We start from the raw sequence: 18,657 nt of genomic DNA on the forward strand, positions 1-18,657 counted from the left end.
AATTGGACTCTATGGCATGGAAGCCCCTCCCCAAACCCCGCCCTCCTCAAGCTCTGCCCAAAAAACTTCCCGCCGGTGGTGAAGCTGGACCTGGCAACCCTACAGACCGTTGTTGGGCCCCAAAAATGGTCAGGACCCCCACATCTAGTTGAAACTGTTTACAGCAACCGGTGGGGAGGTAGGGAGGACATCTCTGATGGAAAACCATAGCTGCCTTCAACTGTAAAAAGGTAAAGGTGGATTGACTCAATAAAGGAGGCCACAGCCTTCAATTTGCAAGATCTGAGCAAGGCTGTCAAGGATAGGACATTTTGGAGGACTTTCATTCATAGGGTCGCCATGAGTCGGAAGCGACTTGACGGCACTTAACACACACACACAAAGGTCCCCTGTGCAAGCACCGGGTCATTCCTGACCCATGGGATGACATCACATCCTGACGTTTCCAAGGCAGACTTTGTTTGCGGGGTGGTTTGCCAGTGCCTTCCCCAGTCATCTTCCTTCAACTGTAGACCTCGTAAAGCCAAAGGGTGCTGTATGGAAGCAGGCTAAAGATGGTTTTAATCATGCCGAGATGCAGCATACAACCTCCTCTTAAAGATCTCTCTTTGCGCTTGTAGGAGGTGCCTTTAACTAGTGAATTCATTTCTTGTGGTACATGAGCAAGTGTCTCCTGGAACCTCACGTTTTCTTTGCATTCAGCTGGGGAATTACTGAAGTGCCATTCATCACTGAGGTATTGTTTATGACAGCTTGGGAGGTGTCCGGTCAAGTCAAACTGGCACGGCTGGTTTCTTTGAACCCGGCAACATTAACTTATGGTGTTACCAATACACCTGAGTGCCTTGTCCAGGATGAGAAAGATTAGGAGCCTCCCTTGAAGTATAAATGGGATGCTACTCTCTCTCAGCCCACGCAGAGGCAGGCAATGGCAAAACACCTCCGAACGTCTCTAGCCTTGGAAACCCTACGGGTGGCACTCTAGGGTTGCCAGGCCCCTCTTCGCCACAGGTGGGAGGTTTTGGGGGTGGAGCCCGAGGAGGGCGGGATTGGGGAGGGGAGGACCTTCAATGCCACAGAGTCCAATTCCTAGGGTTGCCAACCTCCAGGTACTAGCTGGAGTTCTCCTGCTATTAGAACTGACCTCCAGCCAATAGAGATCCGTTGACCTGGAGAAATTGGCCGCTTTGGCAATTGGACTGTATGGCATTGAAGTCCCTCCCCTCTACAAACCCCACCCTCCTGAGGCTCCACCCTAAAAACCTCCTGCCAGTTGTGAAGAGGGACCTGGCAACTCTACCAATTGCCAAAGTGGCCATTTTCTATTGGCTGGAGATCAGAAGGGTTGCCAGGGTGCTCTGTGCCATTGGCGGGAGGTTTTTGGGGCGGAGCCTGAGGAGGGCGGGGTTTGGGGAGGGGAGGGACTTCAATGCAATACAGTCCAATTGCCAAAGCGGCCATTTTCTCCAGGTGAACGGATCTCTATGGGCTGGAGGTCAGTTGTAATAGCAGGAGGTCTCCACCTAGTACCTGGAGGTTGACAACCCTATCACACACACACACACACTTTGATTGTAGAACTGGAAAGGCACATGACTGTAGAAACCTATCCAGTGCAATGCTTCGCAGGTTGCCGGTGTGAAACTAAGGGCAAAAAGGCATGGACGCTTTAGCCTCCTTTATTCCCTGTTTCAGCCAGGATTCAGCCAGGATCGAACGCATGCGTTTTCGCTGAACGTGCGTTCGATCCTGGCTGAATCCTGGCTGAAACAGAGAATAAAGGAGGCTAAAGCGACCGTGCATTTTTGCCCAAAGACTAGGCAGCAGGACATTTTTCATCCTTCTCTAATCATACTGGAATGTCAGGGGGTCATAAAATTGATGTGCAATAAAGTCAAGATAGGCAAAAGGAAGTGCAGTGTGAAGAATTACTAACTTCTGAAACTCATTCGCTAAGATGGCATTTTGAAAGAGAAGATGAATTAAATTCATGGTGGACAGACATATCACATTACTTGCAATTTGATTTTTAATACATTGTATTGGTGTGGTGGTTAAGAGCGGCAGACTCTAATCTGGAGAACTGGGTTGGTTTCCCCACTCCTCTACATGAAACTTGCTGGGTATCCTTGGGCTAGTCACAGTTCTCTCAGAACTCTCTCAGCCCCACCTACCTCACTGTTGTGGGGAGAGGAAGGGAAGGTGATTGTAAGCTGTTTTGAGACTCCTTGAAAAGCAGAATATAAAAACTCCTCCTCCTCCTCTTCTTCTTCATCTTCGTCTTTGCCTTCGTCTTCATCTTCTTTATGTTTATGAGAACTCAGTATTATATTTACATATTATATTACAGATTCCGGTATAAAACCCTTTTGACAAAATGCATAGGGAATTTTTAGCTGAGTAGTAAAATATATATTTGTACTTGCACCATTGGCCTTGGCCTTATTTTTTATCTCTATTGTGCTACACTGTGGTTTTGATTTGTGTTCTCACCAACTCATCCGATATTCCGTAAATGTTTTTCAGGATCCTGCTACATCTCCCAACTAAGAAGCTTTTCGTTTGGATTCCACCTTGTTGCCAACTTCCCCAGTAATTAAAGCCGTGCATGCTATCTTCCCGGCCCTTAGCAGAATGTTCAAGGAATATTTCCAATACAAGGGGATCTGCTTTCCTCATATGATCTATTCTGAACAAGTGCTGCAGTTGGTGGAAAACAGTTTCCAAGTTCGAGATGATGATATTTTCAATGTCACCTACCAGAAATCAGGTGCTGAAATTCTTGGGTATCGAAGGGGCGCGTAGAAGCAAGTTGGGTGGGTGGGGGAGTGGTACAGTTGGGTGGGTGGGGAAGGGCTGTGGCTCAGTGGAAGAGCCTCTGCTTGGCATGCAGAAGGCCCCAGGTTCAATCCCTGGCATCGGCAGTTAAAGGGACTAGTCAAGTAGGTGATGCGAAAGACCTCTGCCTGAGACCCTGTAGAGCTGCTGCCAGTCTGAGTAGACAATACTGACTTCGATGGACCGAGGGTCTGATTCAGGATAAGGCAGCTTCATGTGTTCATGTGTACTGGAGATAGAATTCAGTGCAGGGCAAAACTTTTAAAATATATATTTTATTGATAGTTTAACATCACATAAAAAAACACATAACAATCACACATTGTTCCCATGCATACATTGTATTCAGACTTCCAGGGGCTTCAGTACAGAATTGCCTTTATAAAAACAATCTTTTTATAACTTACAGTCAATGTATTTAATTAATAATCTGTTCTAAATCCATTGCAAATATTTCCATTATATACTAACAAGTCTATTTGTTGGGTTCATACTTATAACTATTCGTTTCCTTAATTTATAAAAAATAATCAATTTATATTTTTTAATGATATTGTAGAAGATATCAAATGCAACTGAATTGCTGCAATAGAGCAACTGAAAGCTGCAAGGAACAGTATTCGGAAAGCAAGCTGTAAACAATTACAAAGCAAGATCTTAAACGAGGATCGGTCCTTGGTGTTTAAGGATGCAAATCGTAAATCTTCACCTTCCAGATACCCTTTAATAGAACTTTTTCCTTGCCAGACTATTTCCGCTGGTTAGAAATCCATACATTTAGATGAGCTTTCTTATTGGCAAGGTGTAAGACTCAGCCAAGGCTCAAGAGAGATACAATAACATTATTGCAGAAGAACGCAAATGCCCATTTTGTCCGGATCAGGTAGACTCCCTAGCCCACATTGTTTGAGCATATTCACAAAATAATACCCCACGAAATAAACATATTACTCCCTGGATAAAACAGCTAATGACACTTTCTGGGAAGCGGATACTGCGTTATCTGCTGTCAAGTAGATCAGTGAACTGCGTGAGAGACGTGGCGACTTTTCTCTCTATAGTGTCAAGAAAAAAATAATTTTCACATACCCCTTTTTAAAAGCGTAAAATGGTAGATGAAAAGCCAATGGCTGTTGAAGCTAGGGAAAGGGGAAAATATCAAATGCAATTTATCTCATAGGTTTTTCACCCTTTTCCTTAAACTGCATTAACCCACCTTGAGTTTTGTAAGCAGTAGGAAAGGCAATGGAAATTAGCAAAGAAAGAAAGACGCCAAAAAGTTCTCCCTCTTAACTAGCTATTTAAGAGTGTGTGTGACTTTATCCCAAAGAGCCAATCCAACAGCCGGGACTCTTTCAAGTTGTGTTGGAATTTCAAGCTGTTTTTTTTTTTTTTATTGTTGTGCTAGCCTTTTAGAGACCTTAGATTTGCAGCAGTTATATCGCTGGGATTCGGTTCCCATTGCTCTTTTGAACTAAGCACCTCTGGAAGTATTGGTCGAGAGTTGCGGTCTATAAATCTTTAAAATCTCTAAACAGGTACATCCTATTAAAATGACACACACCAGAGGCCACAACTGGAGAACAAAGACAACGCCCAGTCAAACCCACAGCGATAAAACAGATAAAAGTAGTAACAGTATTATTTGCACCTCTCCTTAGCCTTCCCAAACAAAAAAGATTAATCGAGCATTGGAAAAAAAAGGAGTGAAGGGGACAAGTGGGCTTCTAAGAGTAAGGAACCAAGAGTAAGAGAGCCAGCGTGGTGTAGTGGTTAAGAGCAGTGGTTTGGAGCAGTGGAGTCTGATCTGGAGAACCAGGTTTGATTCCCCACTCCTCCACGCGAGTAGCGGAGGCTGATCTGGTGAACTGGATTTGTTTCCCTGCTCCTCCCCATAAAGCCAGCCGGGTGACCTTGGGCTAGTCACAGCTCTCTCAGCCCCACCTACCTCACAGGGGGTCTGTTGTGGGGAGGGGAGGGGAAGGGAAGGTGATTGTAAGCCGGTTTGATTCTTCTTTAAGTGGTAGAGAAAGTCGGCATATAAAAACCAACTCTTCTTCTTCTTCACATCTGGGAGCAAAATGCCTGAGGAAACCCAGTCTTGCACACCGATGCAATAAAAACAACATCATACATACAAAACAACTCATAAAAACTGGATTACAAAATTGGTGGTGGAAAGTGCTGTCAAGTCACAGCCGATATATGGTGACCCCTCATGGGGTTTTCAAGGTAAGAGACATACAGAGGTGGCTTGATATTGCCTGCCTCTAAGTAGCGACCCTGGACTTCCTTGGTGGTCTCCTATCCACGTACTAACTAGGGCCACCCTACTTCACTTCCAAGATCTGATGAGAATGGGCTAGCCTAATTACAAACTTAGAAAATGCAAAAACAACATTGTAATACATACAATGTACAATGCAATAAAACACAATTGCAAAATCGAAGAACAACGTAATAACAGCGTTATATATACAACGTTGTAATAAAGCTGGATCACAACAGTAGAAAAGGATGCAATAAAACAAGTACTGAATTTACAACAAACAGGGCAATGAAAAATTGCCTGCAATTTCCACAGACACTAAAACTTAAAAATGCCAAACCCCTTCAGAATAATCCCACTGCAGCATAATCCCTCATGGATATTCCATCTGTTCTCCTGCGTCTTTAGGCCTTAATGACTTGGGTAAAATGGCTAGGTATTTGGATAATCTAGCGGTACCTTCTCAATGCTGCGTTTTTTTATTACCTAGGGTTAACGCATTCCCATCTAGGATGCTCTCAGGCGGATATCTTCAGATCCCCAGGCACGAACGCTTATGCCCATGTGGTTTAAATTTGCTTGATACAATTGATCACATCCTCTTAGATTGCCCTCTTTATGTGACTCTGCGGGATAAACTGTAATGTACTTTGCTCCAGTCCATGAGATACAGGAGCAATGAAGTGAAATGTAAATTTCTCTTGAGTGATCAGGATCCTAAAATTACGGCTACTGTGGCTGAATTTCTTACAGGAGTTCTTAAAGAACAAGAAAAGTTTTATTAACCCGAAGTGTGAATTATATGTATTGTCCTTTGGAGATATATTGTTGTTTTATTTTGGATCTCTGGCATGCCAATAAAGGTTAACGATGATGATGATGAACCCTCATGGATAATAAGGTCCGTTCACGGGGCCCTGCTCAGAGTATCTTCTCTGGTGGAGCAGGGCCTTTTCAGTGGTTCCCCCTTCCCATCCCTCTCCCTGGAGACTTGTATGGGCTTCTCCTAGGGTTGCAAACCTCCAGGTAGGAACTGGAAATCTCTTAGAGTTGCAACTGATCTCCAGACTACAGAGGTCAGTTTCCCTGGAGAAAGTGGCAGTTTCGGAAAGTGGGCTATATGGCATTACACCCTGTTGAGGTACCGCCCGTCCCCAAACCCCACCTTCCCTAGGCTCCACCCCTAAATCTCCAGGAATTTCCCAATGCAGAATTGGCAACCCTACCTCCTCTCCTGCCTCCAGGAGCCTTTCAGGATCGCCATTAGTCAACAGTAGGGTTGCCAGGTCCCCCTTCTCAACCGGCAGCAGGTTTTTGGGGCGGAGCCTGAGGAAGGTGGAGTTTGGGGAGGGGAGGGACTTCAATGCCATAGAATCCAATTGCAAAAGTGGCCATTTTCTCCAGGTGAACTGATCTCTATCGGCTGGAGATCAGTTGTAATAGCAGGAGATCTCCAGCTAGTACCTGGAGGTTGGCAACCCTAGTCAAGAGGGCAAATTTATCTGCTGCTTTTTTGTGTTTTTCCCTCATGGCGCTGGTTTGAGTGTATTTATACCTTTGTCATTAATTTTATTTTTAATATGCTTCTGCTGCAAACTGCTTTGCAGGCATACATTGAAGAGCAGGCATACACATGATCAACACATTTAAATAAAATAAGCAGGGAATATAAATTGGAACCCTGCTTTCCCCCTTTAGCATGTGAAACTGTTTTTTTCCCAGTAGCTTTCTGCTGCATATGTTTTCTAAATAAATAAATGGTTTTGGGGGTTTGCCACCCTTTTGTTTTTTTTAGGGACAGTGTGGATGCTGGACATCTTAAGCCTCATCCTGAGCAACGGGGACCCCACCTGGTGCCGAACCGTCTTCAACTGGGACCGGGCCCCTTGGTACGAGACAGTGATGGGCTACCGGGCAGCCTTAACCAACAAGTTGCCTCGCCTCATCAGCTCCCACTTGCCGGTGCAGCTTTTTGCAAAGGATTTCTTCAAGTCCAAAGCCAAGGTCAGAACAAATGGTGTCACTTTAGCATTTGTACGCTGCGTTCAGCAGCCGTTTAAGGCAGGCCAGTATTACTGTTATCCTCACATAGCAGGTGAGGCTGAGGAACCTGCCAGCGTGGTGTAGTGGTTAAGAGCGGTGGTTTGGAGCGGTGGACTCTGATCTGGAGAACCAGGTTTGATTCCCCCACTCCTCCACATGAGCGGCGGAGGCTAATCTGGTGAACTGGATTTGTTTCCCCACTCCTACGCCAGATGGGTGACCTTGGGCTAGACACAGCTCTCTTAGAGCTCTCTCTGTCTGTTGTGGGAAGGGGAAGGGAAGGTGATTGTAAGCCGGTTTGAGTCTCCCTTAAGTGGTAGAGAAAGTCGGCATATAAAAACCAACTCTTCTTCTTCTGATCCAGCAGGGCTCTTAGGTTCTTATGTTAAATCTACTGAAGTCAACGGGCTTAGAAAGGCATAACTCAACTTGGGACGGCACTGTCAGCCGCTGTGTTGCGCCAGCTGATAGATGAAGGATTTGTCAAGGCATACTCCCTTACAGCTTAATTTCGGCCAAGTCTTGGAAATGGGTTTAATGCCAGGGCTCAGCAAAGTGAGTGAGTGTGTGTGTGTGTGTGTGAGAGAGAGAGAGAGAGAGAGAGAGAGAGAGAGACCAGTGGCTTCCCCAGGCTCTCTCTCTCTCTCTCTCTCTCTCTCTCTTTTACTTTGCTGAGCCCTGGCATTAAACCCATTTCCAAGACTTGGCCGAAATTAAGCTGTAAGGGAGTATGTCTTGACAAATCCTTCATCTATCAGCTGGCGCAACACAGCGGCTGACAGTGCCGTCCCAAGTTGAGTTATGCCTTTCTAAGCCCGTTGACTTCAGTAGATTTAACATAAGAACCTAAGGGGCTCTTATGTTCCCTTTCTTTACCGCTAAGGAATTTTCGCTAGCCTCAGAAACAAACTAGGCTCACCTGCGCGAAAAGCCTGGTATTAAATCATAAAGCTGCCCCTGGGCTCAGGGCTCTTTCTGGATCTTTGCATCTCTGTATTTATGCATGTATGTATTTAAACGGCCCAGACTAGCCCAAACGCATCAGATCTCGGAAGCTAAGCAGGGTTGGTGCTGGTTAGTATTTGGATGGGAGACCACCACACCAAGGAAGCCCCGGGGGTTCTTCGCTGGGACCAGCAATGGCAAACCACCACTGTTCTTCGTCTCCTCACCTTGAAAACCCTACGGGGTCACCATAAGTCGGCTGTAGCTGGATGGCAGTTTACAAACACATGTATTTAAATAGCCTCATCAATATTCATTGCACTTTACAGAGTAAAGAGATAAGTCTTTCCCAAAGAGCTTACAATTTAAAGTGCGGAACGGGAGAGGCAAAAGAGGAAGGGAAGGACAGCGGATGTGTGAATAAACATGGATCACTTGAGTACATTTATTTGTAGTACAGATGAAGACTAAGGGATCGTGCCAAAGCCCATGGAAAAGGAGGGTTTTGAGAAGGGATTTGAAGGAAGAGAGAGGAGAGTTCACAAAGGTGAGCAGGACATAGGGTTGCCAACTCCAGGTTGGGGAAATTCTTGGAGATTTGGGGGCATAGCCTGTGGGGGCAGGGTTTGGGGAGGGAACTCAGTAGGGATGTGATGCCATAGGGACCACCCTCCAAAGCTTCACCCTCCAGAGAGCTCTAAGAGAACTGTTACTAGCCCAAGGTCACCCATCTGGCCTCATGTATAGGACTGGGAAAACCAACCTGGTTCTCCAGATCAGAGTCCACCATTCCAAACCACCGCTCTTAACCACTACACATTGCTGTCATGTCTAGTTTGGCTCTGATTCTTCCTGTTCCCAGCAGAGGCTGGCTGCCCATACTGATGGACTGACTCTCATGAGATTAGCAAAGCCACACCACCACCACCACCACGGCTTGCTCAGAGCAATTCTTCAAATGCACACCGTGGAGCAGCTCTTTGTTTTCAAGGTGCCAAGTAGAAACTTAAACAAATAAGATGTGCACCTGAAAACAATGTTTAGGAAAGGCTGGCAGCTGTCCAAAGCATGGGAGGAGAGGTGACGCTAGCTGTGTCCTGGAATTGGAGCCAAGCCTGCAGCAGTCGAGGAGGTAGGTGGCTGTTGGAGGCAGGAAAGAAAGAAAAGAAAAGAAAAGAAAAGAAAAGAAAGAAAGAAAGAAAGAAAGAAAGAAAGAGCAAGAAAAAAGAGAGAAAGAATGAAAGAGCGAGAAAGAGAGAAATAGAAAGAGAGAAAGAAAGAAAGAAAGAAAGAATGGAAGAGAGAAAAAGAAAGAAAAAGAAAGAAAGAAAGAAAGAAAGAAAGAAAGAATGAAAGAAAGAAAACCTACTCTTGAATTGAAATCACACCTGTCTTCACACTTTGAAATTACTGAGTGAAAGGGCAAAAATATTGTACCGCGTTCATTAGCAGGCTTACGGTTTCAGGCTGCAGAAATGTATTTCTCTGGTGCATGAGTAAACAGTCTAATGTAGATTTCATACAGGTGGAGTTGGCTTGTGTTGACTGATACCGCGGCATTCCAGTTTGCACACTCAACCTGCTCCCCTCTCCCGACAGGTAATCTACACCGTTAGGAACCCGAAAGATGTCTTGGTGTCCCTCTACCATTTTGCCTCGATGTTTCGCCCTTATAAAGACCCTGGAACCCTGGACCAGTTCCTGGAAGAGTTTCTAAAGGGGGATGGTGAGTGACAGGGAGACAAATGGGAAGGGGCTGTGGCTGAGAGGTAGAGCATCTGTTTGGCATGCAGAAGGTCCCGGGTTCAATCCTCAGCGTCTCCAACTAAAAGGACCAGGCAGTAGATGATGTGAAAGACCTCTGCCTGAGATACTGGAGAGCTGCTTCCTGTCTGAGTAGACAATGCTGACCTTGATGGAGGAAGGATCTGATTCAGTATAAGGCAGCTTCATGTGTTCATGTGACCGCCTACCTTCCCTCCCTGTGGTTTAGAGAGTTCCTCCTCTTTTCCCCACATGTGTGCCCTATGCATTAAGGGGCCTGCCTAATTCTTGCCTCCTGCTGCAGTGCCTTTTGGATCCTGGTTTGACCACGTTAAAGGCTGGATGAACTTGAAGGACGAGGATAACTTCTTCTTCATCACATATGAGGAGCTGCAAGAGGTGGTTATTATGTCGTTTTAGCTATACGCTCAACGTGTGTTTTGCAAGCGTAGATACATTTTGCATGGCCTGGCCGCTGGAATGTGTTTTTTGCTGGCTCTGATGGTGTTAAAGTGTGCGAAAGTGGAAAATAATGTCCATACGTGGCATTCTGTCAGCAATGCTGATTCTATGAACTTAGGGAGATGCTGAGAGGGAGGCCATCTTCTGGGCACTGGGGGTGTGTAGGGGAGGTAGTTGTGAGTTTCCTGCATTGTGCAGGGGGTTGGACTAGATGACCCTGGTGGTCCCTTCCAACTCTATGATTCCGCACAAAGGGTTCTGGTTTCAGGTTTCTAGTCCTAGTTGCATGTTCCCAATCCATGAGCAGGGAGATGCTTTCTGTTATTTGTTGCTTGGCTCGTTGACTGTGTGTAAAGTAAAGTAAGTAAAGGTCCCCTGTGCAAGCACCGGGTCATTCCCGACCCATGGGATGACGTCACATCCCGACGTTTCCTAGGCAGACTTTGTTTACGGGGTGGTTTGCCAGTGCCTTCCCCAGGCATCTTCCCTTTACCCCCAGCAAGCTGGGTGCTCATTTTACCGACCTCGGAAGGATGGAAGGCTGAGTCAACCTTGAGCCGGCTACCTGAAACCAACTTCTATCGGGATCAAACTCAGGTCGTGAGCAGAGCTTTTGACTGTAGTACTGCAGTTTACCACTGTGCCACGGGGCTCCTTGACTGTGTGTAAGCAAAAACAAAAAAAGATAAATAAGTGGGCTCTAGATCAAATCAAGCCTGAACTCTCCCTACAACATGGGTTATCAACAAGGGGAGAATTCCCCCCCGGGGGGGATTTTAGGGTTCCAGGGGGGAATTGGGACCACTATTCAGCAAAGTGTGATGTCCTGTAGATTATGTACAATCTGTAAAATTGTAGTTTGTTTTTAATTTAATCTGCGACATTCAATAAAGTTTATGACTATCTTGGGAAGGGGGGAATTATATTCTAAACATTGGTGAAAGGGGGGAGTGGAGCAAAAAAGGTCGAGAACCTCTGCCCTAGAGGCTAACATGACTAAACTTAGGCTATTGTACTTTGGTTATATTATGATCATTTTTGCATGGTAATTAGCAGCGTGTTCCAGGCTGAATTGCCCCACATATTTTTTTGAATTTTGCATGCTGAACCATTATTCCGGAAGTGACTGTATAGCTGGCGCATACCTGCTTCGCATTATAAAAGAGCCCCTTTAACGCGACCTTTAGTGTTTGCCGAGAAGAATCCCCCTCAAGGAACAATGCAAAACAACAGAGGCGTATTAGCTATGCAATCGCTAATGGCTATGCAAACAGGAACAAAGGAGCAGGCGAGTGGGGGGAGTGGAACTTCTCCTTTTGCGTTGGGACCGTCAAAAGGCATTTTTAAAGTCGCATTTTTAAAAAGAGCTTTGAGCAAGCATCAAAATTGACCATGCAAAAATGGCCTATGAGAAGAGAAGAGTCACTGCTAGGAAATGATGCTAGGAAAAGTTGAAAGCAGCGGGAAAAGAGAAAGACCCAACATGAAATGGATTGACTCAGTCAAGGAAGCCACGGCCCTAGTTTGCAAGACCTGAGCGAGGCTGTTAAGGATAGGACGTATATTGGAGGTCATTCATTCATAGGGTCGCCATAAGTCGGAAGCGACTTGAGGGCCCTGAACACACACAAAAACAGAAGCAGCTGCCTGTCTGCTGTGGAAATATATTGACCATGGCTGTTAACAATTCCCATAGTGCTTTGTTAGTGAGGTGTTTTACTATCTATTAGTCTTGCCAAAAATCCTGTCAGGGTAAATGAAGCGGTGAAAAACCGGCTTGCCACAAACTGGATGAGAAGAGAACGGAGGACTAGAACCTGTAATGGCTGACTTCTCTGGGAGGGGATTATGGCCTGCCGGACTTAAGTTGGGGGGAGAAGGAGCAGCGGGCAAAGGCTTCTGCGTTATTTTAGAGGAGAGAAAGAAATGGAGGCTTAGGGAAATATACATCCAATCCCATTTCAAACCTATTAGATTATCATGGCACCCAGGTAAAGAAAGGACTTTGAAAATTTGCAGTTTTGCAAAGCAGTTAGGAATGTTCAACAAGAGATTCTTGGCACATCCCCCAGCGACAACTCCAAAATCTGTCTAGAGGCATCCTTCAGGTATCTCTTGTTTGGGAAGATCCCTGGTTTAATTCTGTAGCGCTTTAAGAGCATTTGTGTTGGAAGTACGTTCTTTGTAACCAGAGACCATCTCCCCTGCTTTGTCCCAACCCCTTCTCCAGGACCTGCGGGGAAGTGTAGTCCGTATCAGCCGATTCCTGGGCAAGGATCTAGATGACGCAGCCATAGACTCCGTGGTGGCGAATGCCTCCTTCGAAGCCATGAAAAGTAATAAGATGTCCAACTTCTCACGTGTACCGCGATTCCTCATGGACCACAAGAAAAGTGCTTTTCTTCGCAAAGGTGATGGCAGAATGGGCGGGGGGGGCGGGGGCAAGGTGACCTGCCCTCCAGGTATGAGGGATGTCAGCTGTGGGTATTCTGCTAAGGACCAGAATACATATGATGCTGAGGATCTGCTGTCAGGGAGGCTCAGTGGTAGAGCATCTGCTCGGCACGCAGAAGGTCCCAAGTTCAATCCCCGGCATCTCTAGTTAAAAAGGACCAGGTAGTAGGTGATGTGAAAGACCTCTGCCTGAGACCCTGGAGAACCGCTGCCAGTCTGAGTAGACAATACTTCAAGTACTTGTAGGGCTGTCATATGGAGGATGGTGCCGAGTTGTTTTCTGTTGCCCCAGAAAGTCGGACCAGAACCAACGGGTTAAAATTAAATCAAAAAACTTTCCATCTAGACATTAGGAAGAATTTTCTAACAGTCAGAGCAATTCCTCAGTGGAACAGGCTTCCTCGGGAGGTGATGAGCTCTTCTTCCCTGGAGGTTTTTAAGGAGAGGCTGGATGGCCATCTGTCAGCAATGCTGATTCTATGACCTTAGGCAGATCATGAAAGGGAGGGCATCTTGGCTATCTTCTGGGCATGGAGTATGGGTCGCTGGGTGTGTGTGTGGGGGAGGTAGTTGTGAATTTCCTGCACTGTGCAGGGGGTTGGACTAGATGACCCTGGTGGTCCCTTCCCACTCTATGATTCTATTCTAATACTGACTTGACTTTGATGGACCAAGTATAAGGCTGTTTCATGTGTTCACGTATTATGATTTAGCCTGAAAAGGGAGCTATGGGAGGAACTTCAGTGCTGGGGAAAGAAAGGGTGAGTGAATTCTCCTCCTCTGTTCCATTTCCACAACAAAAACACTTCTCCAGAGCGTTCAGGTTCGGCAGGGGGGAAAGACAGACGAAAATGGGTGCCTGTCTTTTCCCCCTACTGGGACTAAGAGCAGTCCAGATCCAGTTTTGAACAGTGAAGTGGTACGGGGTTAGTGTTGCCAGGTCCCTCTTCGCTACCTGCGGGAGGTTTTTGGGGGTGGAGCCTAAGGAGGGCGGGGTTTGGGGAGGGGAGGGACTTCAATGCCATAGAGTCCAATCATCAAAGTGGCCATTTTCTCCAGGGGAACTGATCTCTATTGGCTGGAGATTGGTTGTAATAGCAGGAGATCTCCAGCTAGTACCTGGAGGTTGGCAACCCTATATGGGGTGGAGAGGAGCATTAATACTGTCTTCCCCAACACCACAACTCCAATCCATGTGGGAGAACATAGCTGCTTTTTGGGGCTCAGTTACATGTCTGGGGATCAGATCATAGATGGCCAATATCAGTCTGAATCTTTTCCTATGTTCAAATCCAAGGCCCGGCCTACACGGGCAATAAAAAGAGACAGGAATGAGGTGGCAGAGTACTGAGGGGGTGGGATGGATTTAGGGTTGCCAACCTCCAGGTTCTAGCTGGAGATCTCCTGCTATTACAACTGATCTCCAGCCAATAGAGATCAGTTCACCTGGAGAAAATGGCCACTTTGACCACTGGACTATATGGCATTGAAGTCCCTCCCCAAACCCTGCCCTCCTCAAGCTCCGCCCCAAAAACCTCCTGCCGGTGGTGAAGAGGGACCTGGCAACCCTAGATGGACTGGACTATCTCGGGTTGTAGGGGGAATAGATTACATTTTTAAACTTCCCTTTAAACTTATCATTCCTTGTTAAGTGGAACACCAGCTCACATGTGAAGGGCTAAACTTTAATAATCTTTCTCCCTGATTTTTTTTTTAAATTTGGGCGGCGTTTTTACAGGAGGGCACATTAAAATCATGACATACAATGAAGTGGTGCACCCCCATTTCACCGCCTTACTCTGCTGTGTTTGCAGACGAGGTCTCCAGCATCAGCAGCACGGCGTTCTCGCAATGCATCATTTCATATTCCATTGCTTGAAAACACCTGTGTCTCGTATTTGATCTGCCTTGGCTCCTTCCACACATACAGATTTTTCATTTTGTGCTGTTATGTGCGAACGCAGGCAGCCTTGAACAGGGAGTTACTTCCCCGGACGACCCTTTTGCCTGGACTTATCTAGGGTTGCCAGCAGCCTGGCGAAATAAACATCCTGTCCCTTTAATAGAGGCTTAAAGGTAAAGGTCCCCTGTGCAAGCACTGGGTCATTCCTGACCCATGGGTGACATCACATCCCGACGTTTACTAGGCAGACTTTTGTTTACGGGGTGGTTTGCCAGTGCCTTCCCCAGTCGTCTTCCCTTTACCCCCAGCAAGCTGGGTACTCATTTTACCGACCTCGGAAGGATGGAAGGCTGAGTCAACCTTGAGCCAGCTACCTGAGACCGACTTCCGTCGAGATCGAACTCAGGACATGAGCAGAGCTTGGACTGCAGCACTGCAGCTTACCACTCTGTGCCACGGCGCTCCACAATCGAGGCTTAAGAGGATGTAATTTACCAAGTGAAGCCATTTAACTCATGCCACGAAAACTTCAGCTGCCCATTTATGTCTCTCAGGCCATTTATGCAGGCTCAATTTTGATGCTAGCTCAAAGCTCCTTTTTAAAATGTGGCCTTTAAGGAGAAATCCCCCCCCCCCACTTGCCTGCTCCTTAGTTCCTTCCATTAGCAACCTCCGTTTGCTTTAATAGAACCCTGTTCTGGCATAATGTGGTGTTATATTCCCTTGCCGTCTCTCTCTTTGTGGCTGCCAATCCCAGAAAGTTCTGCTGCCCTCCTATGACTTAGCCTGGACCAATGTAAAAACTTGTCTAGTCCAGCAATGTACCCAGTTGTCCAGATACCCCTATTAAACTCATGAACATGGCTTGTTAGAGAAAGGCAACCTCCGTTGTCTCCTGTGTTTGGCAATCGGAAATAGATTGCCTCTGAATATAGAGGCTCTGTTTTTAGCTAATGAGAACGCTGGCAGACCTGTCCTGCATGAATTTGCCTGTGACACTGGGACGCCAGCCGTCGTCACAGCTTGTAGCCGAGCACACTGGCAGGTTAGTCATGAGCTGCATGAAGAAATACTTCCCTCTGGCTGTTCTGCATCTATTTGTGTATTAATTCTGCCCATCTATTTGCAGGGATCTCTGGTGACTGGAAGAACCATCTGACGGCGGAACAGAGTGAACGGTTTGAACAGATCTACCAGGAGCGCATGCGAGATTTAGATGTCACGTTTCCTTGGGACAAAAAATGAAACTTTTTTCTCTCCCTCTGCTCTTCTCCCTCCTCGGATTGATTCATAAGTCAACGGGATGCCAACAGTTAGCGTAACGTGCGGTAGATTAAAGGGGACGTCCAGGGTGGGAGGTGCAGAAGCGGGGACCCCTGGATGGTGTGGGAGAAAATGGGACTTAGTGGGCAACGACAGGGAGATAAGGTTCCAGAAAACGAGTGGGATGTGGTGGAACATATTCCAGAGGTAGCTAAACTGGGACAGAAGCCCTACTCCATGGTTTAAAGCATTGTTCTTTGGCTAGTGGATGTGTATGTGTTAAGTGACCCTACGAATCAATGTCCTCCAAAATGTCCTATCTTTGACAGCCTTGCTCAGGTCTTGCAAACTGAGGGCTGTGGCTTCCTTTATTGAGTCCATCCATCTCTTGTTGGGTCTTCCTCTTTTCCTGCTGCCCTCAACTTTGCCTAGCATGACTGTCTTTTCCAGTGACTCTTGTCGTCTCATGATGCGACCAAAATACGACATCCTCAGTTTAGTCATTTTAGCTTCTAGGGTCAGTTCAGGCTTGATTTTATCTATAACCCACTGATTTGCTTTTTTGGCAGTCCAGGGTATCCGTAACACTCTCCTCCAACACCACATTTCAAACAGGTAATTCATTTGTTTTTATTTTTAAAGAAAGAAGTAGACGGCTGGAAAGAAGGAGAAAAGCGTGAGGTTTTGTCTGTGCTGCCAGTTTACATGGATCCTATGCTAGTTTTAACCGGCACTGTTTCTCCTGTTCAAAATCCTTTTGTTTGGTGCAGAAACTAAGGATCAAAGTGGCATTTTTCTTCCAGGGTAGCTCCCTGTTGCTATTGGAGACAGACTGGGAGAAAAATGCTTCAAACGTGGAACCTGAACCCCTCTCCTCTTGCTTTATACATGAAAGGATGGCATGTGGACTCCTCTCCTCCCTACCATGTCTAGTTTTAGCTTAAGAATCATGTTGGAGACCTCTACTCTCCCCCTCAAGGAACTAGGATTTCCAGGGGTCTCTAGGGAGAAGGCATGACTTAAATCAGCGTGTCAGCAGTGTAGGCAAACCCCGGAGCAGGTAGATACATATACGCTAACAACTGTAAAGTGGGTTCCAGGTTCTACGTTGGGATTAAAAACGTGGGTCTGTTGTCTGAAAAAGGGTCGGAGATGAGTGGCCTAAGGAACAGAACTTCAGAGGACTTCTCGCAATCCTAGGAATGCCAAATTTCAGGTGGTGCCTGGCGGTCTCACAGAATTACAACTGATCTCCAGACTACAGAGATCAGTTGCCTTGGAGAAAATGGCTGCTTTGAAAAATGGACTCTACAAATAAATCAAAAGGAAAACACGGAATTTGTGGGAGAATGGGAGGCATGGACAACATACTGTGTAAATGAACTTAACTTGGGAAATGTTAAGGGATATGCTTTGCTCTAATTCAAATTGTATGAAGTAACTAAGATACCAAAAGTCAAAGATTAGATTTTAAGATAATGATTAATGTGGGTTATTATAATGAATTAGACTTTAATCACAAAGAGAGAAATAAAGATATTAAATGGATAGAGGAGGGGAGGGGAAGTTAATTATATAATTTTTTTAGTGATAAGATAGAAATTGTTCATATTATATACTATGATTGGAAAGATACAATTGAATGTGAATAAGTTTGAAAAATAATAAAAAGAAATAAAAGGAAAATGGACTGTACTAATAGGGTTGCCAGGTCCATCTTTGCCACCGGCAGGAGGTTTTTGGGGCGGAGCCTGAGGAGGGCGGGGTTTGGGGAGGGAGGAACCGCTAACCATTGGCTTCTAAGTAATACAGCAGCACTTCACTTCAATGCCATAGAGTCCAATGGCCAAAGCAGCCATTTTCTCCTGGGGAACTGATCTCTATCGGCTGGAGATCAGTTGTAATAGCAGGAGATCTCCAGCTAGCACCTCCAGCTAGTAGGCTGATAATCACATAAAATAGTAATGATGAAAATAATGGTATAATGCAATTCCAAATGTCCAAATATACAAAATATACAAACGTGTAACAGTCAGGTATAAACCTATACATTCACTATAGTATAGGGAATCAAAATGAGTCCAACACGTTGACTACCTGGTATTGAGCACCTGGAGGTTGGCACCCCTATGTATGAACTCTATGTTACGCCCCACTGAGGTCCTTCTGTTGTGTATGTATATAGTTGGGGAGTAATCAAGGGGGACTCAGGAGCTTGAGTTCTGCACGAAGGATCCTAAACCCTGCTCGCCCTATTGGTCAAGCAAACGGATCCTATTGGCCCTAAGCCAGCATGTCCCATTGGTCACCAAGAGGGTATTCCCCCCTATCACGGATCGGGGGGGGGAGTGGCCGCAGGCGGCCAGGGGGGCATATAAGCAGGGCACGTTCAGTGTATAAGTTAGTTCTGTGCTGAAATCAAATAAAGCTGTGTTGTTGAACTCTGTCTCTGATCTCGTGAATCCTTCCCACGCGGACATAACACCTTCCCTGCCCCAAACCCCACCCTCCACAGGAGGCACCCCTCGCCTCCCTGCAGATTACCAGGAATTTCCCAAACCAGAGCTGGCCATCCTGCCCATGTTGTCACAGTAGGAAGAAGAAGAAGAGTTGGTTTTTATATGCCGACTTTCTCTACCGCTTAAGGCAGAATCAAACCGGCTTACAATCACCTTCCCTTCCCCTCCCCACAACAGACAATCTGTGAGGTAGGTGG

General features: G+C 46.1%; 1 protein-coding gene across 1 annotated transcript; it reads left to right on the forward strand.

Moving 5' to 3' along the window:
* The first annotated feature begins 2,634 nt into the window (after positions 1-2,634).
* On the forward strand, positions 2,635-15,923 carry LOC130489767 (sulfotransferase 2B1-like). The gene is made up of 6 exons (XM_056863559.1): positions 2,635-2,770; positions 6,903-7,111; positions 9,695-9,821; positions 10,164-10,258; positions 12,552-12,732; positions 15,808-15,923. Exons 1-6 carry the CDS (start codon positions 2,635-2,637, stop codon positions 15,921-15,923), a joined length of 864 nt encoding a protein of 287 aa, XP_056719537.1.
* Positions 15,924-18,657: the final 2,734 nt, after the last annotated feature.

This window comes from Euleptes europaea, chromosome 18 (genome assembly GCF_029931775.1).
Source record: "Euleptes europaea isolate rEulEur1 chromosome 18, rEulEur1.hap1, whole genome shotgun sequence".
Taxonomy (NCBI): domain Eukaryota; kingdom Metazoa; phylum Chordata; class Lepidosauria; order Squamata; family Sphaerodactylidae; genus Euleptes; species Euleptes europaea.